The sequence below is a fragment of the Moschus berezovskii genome, chromosome 16 (assembly GCF_049115385.1).
Source record: "Moschus berezovskii isolate FMDL1 chromosome 16, NW_MosBer_1.0, whole genome shotgun sequence".
NCBI lineage: Eukaryota > Metazoa > Chordata > Mammalia > Artiodactyla > Moschidae > Moschus > Moschus berezovskii.
The window spans coordinates 73,407,538-73,420,338 of NC_142475.1; the positions used below are offsets into that span (position 1 = coordinate 73,407,538).

Genomic DNA, 12,801 nt, shown 5'->3' on the forward strand with positions numbered 1-12,801 from the left:
CTCTGCTTTTTAATGGTAAGGACAAGGCACTTTGTGTTTGCTCAAGTGACATAAGATGAAAACAGTGGATCTCAAACTTCGGTTTACCTGAAATATCAAAGGTCACAGAGGTGCACTAATCAGCAGCTCCCAGGCCCCGTGCGAGTGCGAGAATAGGCATGCGTGTGTGTACCTGTCAATATACCTGTGCATGGTTGTACGCACTTGCTTAAACGCGTCCGTGTTCATTCCACGTGGCTCTCCACCGCCCTGGCTCACAGCCTGCGTCCACAGGACACTGGAGAACCTGCCTCTGCGTCTCTTGCCAATCCCCCACCTTGTGTTTTTCCACCCATTAACTGGGGATAAATGACCCAGATACCGTGCCTATTAAAAGCCTCATTTTTCTTTTGCCCTTCTGTTCCTCGGTGTACCACATTATCAGATGCTGCACACGTGTTTAAGTGTTCTCAGTCTTGGATGCCCTTTTGAGAGCATAATGGGAGGTTTTTGCATGTAGTTCTATTGAGATATCCGGAGTAGAGTTATGTAAAGACAATTGAAGGTTTTTCTTCTCGTCTAGTCTGAAGACAAATACCAAGAGCTAATCTGGTATAGGAGGATATATCAAGAAACTGTACAAAGGCCAGAATGCTGTATTTGCATCTATTGCGAATACAAAAAATAGAGTAAACACCAGTTCCCCTACCCTACTACATTCTATAATTACATCTCTGCATATCATGGGTCACTTTTATTAAAAGCATCATTACTACAGTTGGCAGCAATTTACATTTTATCTTACATGATAGCAGTTTTCAAAGAAAAAAATAAAAGGACATCACAACAAAGAAAAACAATACATTTACAAAGTCATGTTTGTAAACTTCAAGGCTAGTTTAGAGCTGAGGTAACGCTGTTTTAGCTTTGTGGCTAAAGTAACAAAGTCCTTTAATTTAAAAAAGGTACCTGATTCTCTCTTCTTTCACTCTTTATTAATTTCATCTATTTATTTTGTTTATACCAGTGCATTACAAGACCACGAGACAATGGAACTGCAGTTCTGTCTGGCAAGAACCCTCCCAGTAGGTTAATTTCCAAAGGGACCCTTCACATTCAACAGCTGCCTTATTATTGCTGCGCCTCGGGACAGAGACGTTCACACTAAGGTGGAGATTGTCAGAGTGTATGGATGTGTGTGATGCGTGAGTGTGGGAACCCCCCCGTACAGTCATAAAGGGAAACAAATGAGCAAGTATGATATGTATGGTAAATTTCATCTTGACCTTCACAGCAAAAAAAAAAAAAATTAAAATTAAAAAATTAAATATATAACTTCATACTTCCTTTGAGCAGCACTTCCTTCCATGAGTGCCACTCGGTTACAAATTGCTCTTTATTATAATACCAATGGTACCAAAAGAAAAAGTAGAGAACAAGGGAAGAAAAAAAAAAAAAAGAAGCAGAGCATTATGTAAGTTTCCTTAAAAAGACAGGATCACCTCTCAAATTTCATCTCTCCTAGGGATAATAAATAATGCACTGCACAATACTTAATGACCAAGATACCTTTTGACACACCTGTATAACATGACTTGGGACTTTTTTTCTTTTGCTACACTATGTTACAGAACAGCTTATAAAACTAGGTATGAACATTAACTGTGAGTGTAAACAGTAGGACTACCACTTGTCAAAAGTTTTTAAACACTTTAACTGGAAACTGGTACTGGTTATTCGTCATTTTCATTGTTTTCTATTTCGTCCCCACCGTCGAGGGAGTCCAGCTCTTCGCCCTGGGCGATCTCGTCTTCCAGGACGGAGGACTCGGCCGTCTTGTCCAGGCTCTCCTCGGCGTCGCTGCCCTCGAGGGGCTCCTCTTCCTGAAAGGCGGCCCCCTCGGCTTTGTCAGGGGCCTTGTCTTCGCCAGCGCCCACGGCGCCCTGGAGCCCCGCAAGTGCGGGGAAGCCCGGCAGCGTCAATCCCCCCAGTCCTGGAGGTAGAAACATGGACGGGTAGAAGAGGCCGGGGGCCATGGTGGACAGCAGGAAGGGGTTGAAGGCCAGCGGGTTGGAGGGCAGGCCGGCCGGGCCGGTAGCAGCACCCACTGATCCGTTCGCGGAGTCTGGGCCCGGGGCGGCGTCTGTGCTTTTCTCCGGGTCCTTGCTCTCGTCCTCGTGCTCGCCGCCCTTCTCCTCCGCCCTGGACGCACCGTCCTCGGGATCTGTGGGACCGGCCGTGGCCGCGGGGCTCCCGGCTGCGGCGGACAGCGGGGCGTTGAGCAGCCCCCCGAGCCCGAACATGCTGGGCAGCCCGGCCACGCCCGGCAGCATCAAGGGCAGCACGGCCGCCGGGTTCTTGGCGTCGCCTCCGGCCGCCGCGGCCGTGGCTAGTCCCGGAGGGAAGCCCATGAGGCCCGCCAGCTGGAGCGACTGGAGGCTTTGGAGGTTCTGCAGGCTCGTTAGGTCCATCCCCGCGAACAGGCTGTTCACCAGCAGCGGGTTGATCCCCGACGTGGAGGCCACAGCCGCGGCTGCCGCGGCAGCCCGGGCAATTTCGCTCTTGGGCCTCCGACCGCGCCGGCTCGCCCCTTCTCCCCGCACCACGGGTCCAGTGAGAAGCCGGTCAAACATTGACTCGGGAACGAAGCCCTAAAGGGAAGGGAGAGGCAAACACGGGCTGTCAAAGTTGCAGGACAAAACCTCATTTCCACCTGGGCCTTTGTGATGAACTGAACACTGATGGTTCAGAATGGAAATACACAAGCAAATTATTCCCATTCAAAAAGCTCAAGGATAGAACCTATGAAAGCAAAGCTTCTCTCTTTTAGCATTATACAGCTCATCAGATTATGCTGAATGGCAGGGAAAAAAAATGTGAAAGGCTACTCTATCAGTGGGAGTTTCCCTGGTGGCTCAGTGGTAAAGAATCCACCTGCTAATGCAGGAGACATGGGTTCGACCCCTTGGTTGGGAAAAGGAAATGGCTACCTACTCCAGGATTCTTGCCTGGGAAATCCCATGGACAGAGAAGCCAGGTGGAATACAGTCCATGGGGTCGCAAAGAGTTGGACACGACTGAGTGACTAACACTTTTCACTTTCAAGTAATACTTTAGTATTTATCCTGGAGAAACAAAAACTCATCTTCACACCAAAATGAGTACACAAGTGTTTTGCAACAGTTCTGCTTGTAACTGTCACAGTCTGAAAACAGCCCAGAGTCCTTCCATGGGTGATAGGGAACCATACCCAGAGTTATATCCAAGCACAGGAGTGTATCAGCAGTGAAACTTCGGACACATGTAACCACTTGGATGAATTTCAGTATGATGAGTGAAGGAAGTTGTCTCAAAAAGGTTATGTAATTTATACTTCTGTATACGTGACATTCTCAAAAAGACAAAATTCTAGGAATGGAGAACAGATCAAGGAGTGGGTGCCCTGGGCTGGGGGTGGAGACAGTGAACAATACAAGGGAGTTTGGGGCAGTGATGCAACTCTATATTCTTCTGATTACAGTGGTTGTTCAAGAAACTATCCATGTGTGAAGATGAATAGAACTGTTCACCAAAAGAAAAAATAAGCACTTTTACTATATACTTTGGATAAACAAAAAGAATCAAGACATAATTTATTAACAAATTAATTGCAAAAAGAAATAGTGAAATAAATATCTGGGCAGAATTGCTGTATTTTTCATTTGTTTATCTTAAAACCAGAAATCACAGTTAATCTTAAGGATCTCAACCACCATAAATTCCATTCCATTGATGCTGTTAACCAGGTTTACCTGGGGCCTTTCTCCCTGGAGTAAGTCTGCCTCTAATACTGTGAGTGTATATTTCTATACAGTCCTTTAAATGATAGCTGTCAAATTAATCTACTTTGGATTAATGACATATGGATACAAGGAATGATGATGTATTAATGATCTATGGAAATGATGTACTCTCAATTCTTTTAAGCCAAGAATAAATTATCATTGAATAATTAATGACCAGCAGAAAATAAAGAACAATTCAGGAAAACAATTTTGTACAGATACCTTCCTAGACAGAGAGGCAGAGTCTGTACTTACAGACTGCTTGACTATGTCCGTCCAGTCTGGGGCCACTGCAAACTCGGGGTTTTCTTCTAGCCACCGGGGCAGATCCTTCATTGGAGGTGCCATAGCTCCACCCATCTGGGGAGAGGCATTTGGAAAAAGACTTAGAAACTGACAAGTTCTTCCCTCTCCCCCCTTCCCCATTTGTGTATCTACACAGATATATACACACATCACGTGTATTCTAGAAGAAATATGAACCTATAAAAGAGATTGCAATAAAACCTTTCTTTCTGGGAAAAGACATCCCAGAGAGATCAATTCTCTTTCCCAGTGTTTACCTTCTTCCCGTTTCGTTTGTTCACGACAGGCACCCTTTCTTCTCCTGTCAAAGTGTTTATATCCAATTTATTAGGGTTTCGACACCTGTGTCGTTTCTGTTTCGGTTTCTGAAATGAGGAAAACAGCACATCTGCGTTCTTCTGCAAAAAAAAAAAAAAATACAAAAACAAATCATATTTTAGTAAAACCATAGTTAATACTTATTCTTTCCTATATGGATGACAAACAGAACGGTCAGGCCATTTTTAACTACTATGGAAATTTCAAGAATCATTTTAAGATCAGAAACCCCAGTTTTCTTTGAAAGGAAAAACTATTCTCCTTCCCCTGTACTTAAAGAACAAACTTGAAAGCTGAGAATATGCTTTTCTTCTCATCTCTCAATAACCTGCTTCAAGTCTTGTCTTCAAATGTTTCACTGAGTCATGATATTTTAAAAGGAAACTGTCTCTAGCTCCTTTGCTAATCTCTACTTGATGATGTGAATGGATATAAAGATGATCTCATGTCTACACCATGAGACTGTGCATGAGGAGAAACAGCCCAAAGGATAAGATAGGCTATGCAGGAGGGTGCATTCTGAGCAGCAGGAACTCCCCAAGATAAAATGCAAACTCCCACACTGAAGTTTGAAAAAATTCAATCACATAAGTATAAGACATAAAACGTGCACTGTTTAAAGCTAGCAAGCAGTTTAAGTGACAAATCATCTAGGGTTCCTGTTTGATGTTTAATAAATGGCATGAGTGTTAGTTGTTTAAGAAAGACACCAATAAAGCCTCAGGCTGCATTAGCTGCTCAGATCTCTTTGGGAATAGCTTCCTAATATTCTGTGCTGGGCAGATCCAGTCCAGAGACCAATTAAAGTCTGTTGGTTGTGGGAGGTGGGGTGTGTTTTTCTATTAACGGGACCACCTGGAAACCACACTGTGTGAAGAGAAATGGAAAAAAATCACATCTATTTGGCAGGAGAAGGAAAAAACAAGGAAACGCACAGTAGGCATCTTCAAATAGCTACAAGGCTGCTCTTCACATTGGACAGACCTGAAGTTAGTTTCTCTAATGTGGAATTTTTGATGTCTTTGTTTAGTCATTAAGCTGTGTCCAACTCTTTTATGACTTCACTGAGTGCAACCTGCCAGGCTCCTCTGTCCATGGGATTTCCCAGGCAAGAATGTTGGAGTGGGTTGCCATTCCCTTCTCCAGAGGATTATCCCAATGAACCCGAGGATCAAACCTGTGTCTCCTGAGTTGGCAGGGGGATTCTTTACCACTTGGATCACCAGGAAAACCCCTAATGTAGAATACAGAGGGATGAAAGCTGGAAAATGTTCATACTGACAAGACAGACTGAGGGACCAGGGATTTTCACGTTGTACGGGAGAAGGAAAAGGACTGACTGGGCAAGAGTCCCCCAAAACAAGTCTCTGCTCAGTGATACTCACTGGTACATAACTTGGCATATCAACAGTGTAAGTGGGATGCAGCTTCAGCCATTCAACTAAATCCTTATTTTTAGGCGCCTCCTCCCCCACCAGCCTCGTCCCATCTTCGAGATTTATAACAGGGATCCGTGTGTCTGGGTCCAGGTGTCCAGGAGAAGGAATGTTTCTTGTAGGTGGGGTCTCTATATCCTCTTCAAAAGCTTTGGTCACTTCAGCATCCTCCTGCAGGAAGAAGACAACAGTCTCAATTTTTGAGTGGAGAGAGCGGGCCTGACTGCGTCCTAGCCCAAGAAAACAGTAGCCTAGCGGGGTGGGTCTCAAAAGGGAAAAAGGCTACTTGAAACAGTGGTAGTTTGGGAACAGCAATTAAATCAGAAGATGAAACTTATTCTTCACACTGTACACTTAGTAATAAGGTAAAAATTCACAGTCCATATCTGCTCCACGTTTGAGACCCACTAGGAACATGACACAGGCAGTGGAGTCTGAGCCTGGTATACCTGAAGGGGTGGGTAGCCTCTCAGTCTTTCTTGGGGATCCCTGGAGAGTGTCATTAAAGAAATGAAAATTAGGGGACTTCCCTGCAGATCCAGTGGTTAAGACTTCCAATGCAGGGGGCACGGGCTCAAATCCCTGGTTGGGAAACTAACTTTCCACATGCGGCACAGTACAGTGAAAAAACAAACAAACAAAAATTATAGAAATTATAATTCACAGAATGTTCCAAAAGCCAGTTCATGTGTAGCTTTTTGACATTCTGCGCTCAGTACAATTTTGTTGGTAGTACAGTATTTCATGTCAGGCATGTGTGGCCACACTGGAAAGATGAACTAGTTGAAGCCGAGACCTGACCATCGCCCAGCCACTGGTCCTCAAATTCTGCATTTCAACCTGCAGACACTGTTCATGAGGCCCATCTGTCCAGCCATGCTGCTCCTGCTTTGGTTCAGGTCTGTCACTGGCCCCCTGCATCACTGCAGTATTCCTAAAAGGCCCCTCTGATTCTACTTCCGCCCTCTTTAATCCAGTTTCCATTCCGTTAGACAGGAGGCAATCTGCTGAAATGCACCCTTCCTAGTTCAAAGATTATGTTACATCACTTCCCCTAGTTAAGCTGATTTTGTAATTGAATTCCTATCACCTTCAGGATAAAATCCAAGTTCTTTAGCTCGGCTACCAAAGCCCTCTGTGGTTTACAGCCCACCTTGTGCCCAAGCTCCTCTCTGCTGAAGCTGCCTCCTCATCAAGCTCCCTGGCCAGTAACTTTCAGTTCATCGGACACAACGGGCTCTCCCTGGCCATGGTCCCTTTGCACATGCTCTCCCAGCCCCCTCTTTTCAAATGACTTACTCCCACACAACCTGCAAAGTTTAACCGAGGTATGACCACCTCTAAGGAAACTTTCCCACCTGTTTCTGCCCACATTCTCCTCCTTCCATCCCCATTCTTCCATTGGGTTCTCAAAATACCACAGGGGCGCCTCACAACAACGACAGGTTGTTATTTATCTGTCGTCCATCTTAAACACTGAGTTCTCTGGTGTAAGCACCTGTCAGGTTTTTATTCTCTGCATCCCAGTACCTGGCACAGGGCATAGCTGACTCCCACAATGCTGCTGAATGCAGAATGGCTGCATCCTTACTTTTCATAGCTGCACAGTGATCTCCAGGATGATGCCAATACGAGACTTTAGGATTTGTCTCATTCCACACAAGTAACCTTGCTGACCTCTACAGATCTTCACTACTCAGTTTATTCATAGATCCATTCTCCTGTTTTATGTGCTCGCACAAAACCCTCTATAACACCAAATGAGGAATTGCGAAATTCCAACATTTAAAAGTAAAAAAAATTAAAATAAACATACATTCTTTAATATCTGTTAAGAGTTTTGAGCTAGGTTGCTAATAGGACTTTAGGGGGGAAAAAAACTAATAAACTCTTAGAGATAGCTTAAAATATGTGAATGAATAAAGTCAGTTGTAAGTCTAATTACAACAGGAAATCGTAATTGCTAATTCCTGATGCTGGGTCCACAACATGAGATCAAATTGAAAGATGATTTGTTGATGTTCCCGGAGAAAGGATTTTCAGTGAATAAAACCTATCAAAGTATTAGGGTGGTTCCCAGCAGGGGACCACACACCTAGCAATGGCATTTCTTTAATTTGGGGAACAACTGGTCAAAATTGATAACACTATAAGGTGTATTTTTACAAGATTCTAAAAGCAAATCACATGATCCACAAAAATGACCACTACTATGACTGGTACATTTGTAATAAGTTTGGAAAATAAATTACCTTTTAACTATCCGATGCTTCTGAAACTCAGACCCATGGCTAGCTGGCTTCAGTTGTGTCTACTCTTTGCGACCCTATGGACTGCAGCCTGCCAGGCTCTTCTGACAATAGGATTTCCCAGACAAGAATACTGGAGTGGGTTGCCTTTTCCTGCTCCAGAATCAGACCCAACTAGGGCACAAGTTTCAATGGAAGCTTGTTTGTCACTTCTAGACCCTAACTCCACCATGTCTCCCTATTTTTTTAGGTTATTAAGCTTCTCTTAAATTCAAGAACTTAAAAATGGGGAAATAATAATAGGGATGAAATAAGGAAAAACATATTTAAACAAACTTCTCCCCTTGGAGTTTCTTAAACTGTGTCTACTGCCTAGGGGATGGGCCCACCACCCATAGGCCGGCTTATTAGGCACCTCTGTGCTGATCCGGGTTTCGAATCCACAGGCTCACTGTGTTGTTGCCGTTTAATCTCTAAGTCGTGTCTGACTCTTATGTGACCCTATGGGCTGTATCCCGGTAGGCTCCTCTGTCCACAGAACTTCCCAGACAAGAATATTGGAGCAGGTTGCTATTTTAGTGCCTTGTACCAGTATCAATGCTTTAGAGGGGACTTCCTTCATGTAATCCGGTTCCTGGGAGAAACTCTCTCATTCTTAATGGGGTGGCACAGTTTTAGGTGAGCAGTTGAGACGAATCAGGGCACAGAGCTATTCTGATTACATTGCACTCATTTCCTTTGAATTGAAGAGGTAAATGTCAAAATCCAATGACACATATATTTCCTTCAAACCTAAACTAGCACAGACCTCAATTCAGTTGAGATTTTTTAAATATCCATTTACAGATATGGGAGAATTTGTAATCACTAGCTTTGCATATGAACACAAATCTTCAGTCTGAAGATGAACAAATCTAATAAATGCTAGGCCCCAAACATATTGATACTTCTAAGAGCAGAAGCGTTTCCATCTTGAGGCTCACAGGTTATAGGCTCAGAAGAACACGTGTTTGTTGGGGCTAGTCTGCAGAGAGTAATCAATACATTAGGACCTTGGGAAGAATAAATCCTCAAGCTACACTTGGTTCAGCCTGAGTGATCTGTGCCAACACTTAGCACAATATTCCAGCTCAGAACCATGGCTCTGTCCACTGTGGCTCCTTTGGTGGGAGGAGCGGCTCTCACACCACATCACGGTGGGGCACATGCCCCGGCCTGGGCAGCAGAGCCAAGACTCGGCTGCCAGTGTGGGCACGTGGGTGGGGGTGGGGGTGCACCAGCCCCTGGACTTACTGCACTCAGTGATGTCCGTTTGTGGCTCATAAACAGCAGGTCGAGGCCTTCCACGTTTTTCCTCCTTCCCCGCCTCCGCTTCATGGGGGGCTCTCCGTCCACGAGGGAGCCATTGAGCAGATGTCTGGTGGGCGTGCGGGACAGGCCAGCCTGGAGCAGTTCCATCTGAGTCTTGAAGGCATCAGACACCGGCGTGGAGACGTTGGGCAAGATCAGCTTTGAAGTGAGAGATGAAAAGTTTGAGGTAGAGCTTGCTGCCTCTCTCGAGGCCTTTGATAAATCGACCACTTTCTCCTGTCCGTTCTCTGAGACCACCTGAGAGCCCCGCAGCTGCGCCACCATCTCCATGAGGTTTCGCCGCTTGGCAGCTCTCTCGGCCTCGATTTCGATCTTCCTCCTCCTCCTCCTCCGCTGGCGAGGCACGGAGAGATTGAGGGCATCTTCCTGTTGAAAAAATCCCCACAGAAAACGGTGAGCGCAGCCCGCACCTGCCACATGGCGGAAACCAGGGATGAGAAGTTTAAGGAATTAAACATCTGAGGCCGGAGCAGCCTTCTTATTTCAAATGGGACCGGCCAACACGAGCTTCCGAACTGTCAGGAGAGCTTCTCTCTAGGCTCCCCGGGCAGGGCACTCTTACTGACCTTGGACAGCTGAGGGGAGGCGGTGAGTTCCTCGCTCCCGCTGACGCTGGCCTGGCCCACGGCGGAGAGCTCAGTCAGGCTCCTCTTCTGTAGGGGACTGTCGGCGGTGGGGGGCGTATAGCCGGGGATGAGGCCTTGGAAATCAAACATCTGGCGCCTATTTACCGGCCATTTGCCTTTCAACACTGCTTCACAGATGTTGTCTAATCGGTTTATCATTACTCGGTCCTAGAGAGAGAAGAAGAAAAGTCACACAAAACTGTAACAAAGACCTGGTGAAAATGACGAGATGGATACATCCACCGAGACACCAAAGAGCGGAAAAGGCTTAAAAGTAAGCAGAAAGCAAACAAGCGAGAGAAGAAACCAAACCCACCAGAAACGCTTTAGTCTGCTGCGAGGTCCGAAGGTGGCCACAACACAGACCACTCAGTATTTCTCAGTTATGAACAACAAGGCGCATAAATGAGAGGGCATTACATAACCACTGCCTCTAAAATGTCCCCGTGTTTTACAAGTCACTGCTGTTCGGGCTCCAGATTGTTGGAGTGTGTCGGTAGGTGACCATGGATGGAAGCCTGCACTCAGACTTCACCACGTGCTGGTGCTGCAGTCCTCTGGCTGGACTGCAGCGTGTCCCAGGAAGTGGGACATCATTAGCGTCACTATCAATAAAGTTCAGCATTACGAATGGGCACCAACCTAGGAACACCTAATGAGTGTCGATTTGCATCCTCTACCTATTATCACTTCAAGTTTCACTGAAGCGTGGACGTTAAAAATTTCTAATTACAGCTCTTAGACCCAGTTTCCACAGATTAAAAGGGCCTGCTACTAGGGGCCTTCTGGCCGATCTGGGAAGTTCCCGTCTAAACTCAGTAAGGGAGATGAGCAAAACGAGGGGGATAAGGGGAACAGGGCCAGGGGGCTGGGGGCAACGTCTCCGACAGTACAGTACAGTCTTCAGTTAAAAATTTTACATTGTTTCTTTCCAATGGACACTATGTGAGACCAGCCTGGGGATGAGTCCACAGGAACCTTTTTTTGTGTTGTCTGTCTTAAACCAGACAGTCCTGTTATGGTGATTAGGAACATTATTTCCCCACCCTGAAAAACAGACCCAAATTACACAGGGATTTATTATAAAATTATACTAGTTAGCCAAAAGAGTAATTTCCACTTTGCTTTTGGTTATAGATAACTACATTTGCGATTATATCATAATGTATTTGAGCAAATGGGTCAGTAGCCCATCCTCTCCCCAGTTCAGGAGATTACAGGGTTCCAAATATATAGCAAGCTGTCAGATCTGAAAGTTCTGCTTCAGGATATTAAAAACAAAACAAAACACAATTTTAAAAGTCCACACATATTCCCTTGCATACTGTTGTTGGGATTGCAAAATGGTACAGCTGCTGTGAAAAATAGTACAGAGATCCTCAAAAATTACAAACAGAACCACCACGTGATCCAGCAATCCCACTTGCGTGTATGTACCAAAAAAAAAAAAAATGCAAGCAGGGTCTCAATGAGATACCAGTACATTTCCATTTACAGCAGCACCATGATAAGCCAAGAGAAGGAAGAAAGCCAAATGTCCCAACGATGGACAGATGGATAAGGAAAATATGGTACAGACACACAATGGACTATTATTCAGCCTTAAAGAGGAAGGAAATTCTGTTACATGCTTTCACAAAGATGGACCTTGAGGACATTATACCAAGTGAAATAAGCCAGTCACAAAAGAACAAGTACTGTATGATTCTACCTATCTGAGATATGTCCAGTTCACAGAAATGGAGAGTAGCATAGTGGTTATCCAGGGGCAGAGAGGGAGGGGAGTTGGATAATGGGTATAGAGTCTCAGTCCTGCAAGATACAAAAGTCCTGTAGATCCTTTTACAGCATGGAAAAAAAAAAAAAATGTGTGTATATACATATATATATATATGTATATATATGATGTGAATATATTTAACACTACCCAACTGCACACTTAAAGAATGGTGAAGACTGTAAATTTCATGGTGTGGTTTTTACCACAATAAAATTTTTTTCCAAAAAATCCACACATTTCATTTTGTCAATGGGTGAGTCTTTTGAAGCAATAATCTATAGACTATTCTAGACAAATAACCTAAAAGACCTCAAGGAACCAAAGACTCCATAAACAGTTCTTCTTTCTGATTTTCTTTGCTTCCTGTCACCTTTCCTATCCTATATGAAAGCATTCTATAGAAATTTTTTCTAAGAAAAAAAAAAATCTAGTATACAATCTTCATGTACTATGTTAAAGTTTACCTGAAAATTATTTGAAAAATCAAGCTAGAATGATTTCCTTCACCTCATTTACTATTTTGGTCACCAAGTAACAACAAAATCCCACCAACCTTAGGCCAAAATGAGAAGGCAAACGTCCTTTCATGAAGGAGCTGAGCTACAGATGGGTCACCATCCTCCATGTAGAATCCATCCCGGGTCTCATCCCTAGCAGTGCTCATGGAAGCATTGCTTTCTTCATCAAAATTCTTCCCTCTAGAGACAGCCCCTGCTGAGAAATGAGTTAATGTGCATCACCCACAACCAGAATCTTTCTGAAAAGGAAGTGCAGAGGGGAAAGGATTTAATATCTGAATGCCGATGAGCTCCTCTGTATCTGGTACCTACTATGGCTAGAATGGTATCAGGCATTTTGCAAATCCTGTCACTTAAAGCTTGCAAGGGCCCTTGCACGTAGCTGGCATTACTC

At 44.6% G+C, this 12,801-nt stretch overlaps 1 protein-coding gene across 3 annotated transcripts in view; it reads right to left on the reverse strand.

Moving 5' to 3' along the window:
- Window positions 1-631: 631 nt before the first annotated feature.
- CHD7 (chromodomain helicase DNA binding protein 7) overlaps window positions 632-12,801 on the reverse strand; it is a 195,490-nt gene continuing 183,320 nt past the window's right edge. For 2 of the 3 annotated variants that reach the window (XM_055432542.2, XM_055432543.2), the window contains exons 32-38: window positions 12,443-12,603; window positions 10,050-10,277; window positions 9,406-9,849; window positions 5,813-6,034; window positions 4,367-4,507; window positions 4,059-4,163; window positions 632-2,630 (exon numbers count right to left, since the gene is read on the reverse strand). In XM_055432542.2, coding sequence (XP_055288517.2) covers window positions 1,713-2,630; window positions 4,059-4,163; window positions 4,367-4,507; window positions 5,813-6,034; window positions 9,406-9,849; window positions 10,050-10,277; window positions 12,443-12,603 — 2,219 coding nt within the window. In that variant the 3' untranslated portion in view covers window positions 632-1,712. The remainder of the gene's footprint in view (window positions 2,631-4,058; window positions 4,164-4,366; window positions 4,508-5,812; window positions 6,035-9,405; window positions 9,850-10,049; window positions 10,278-12,442; window positions 12,604-12,801) is intronic. The other variant, XM_055432544.2, reaches the window with a different exon arrangement.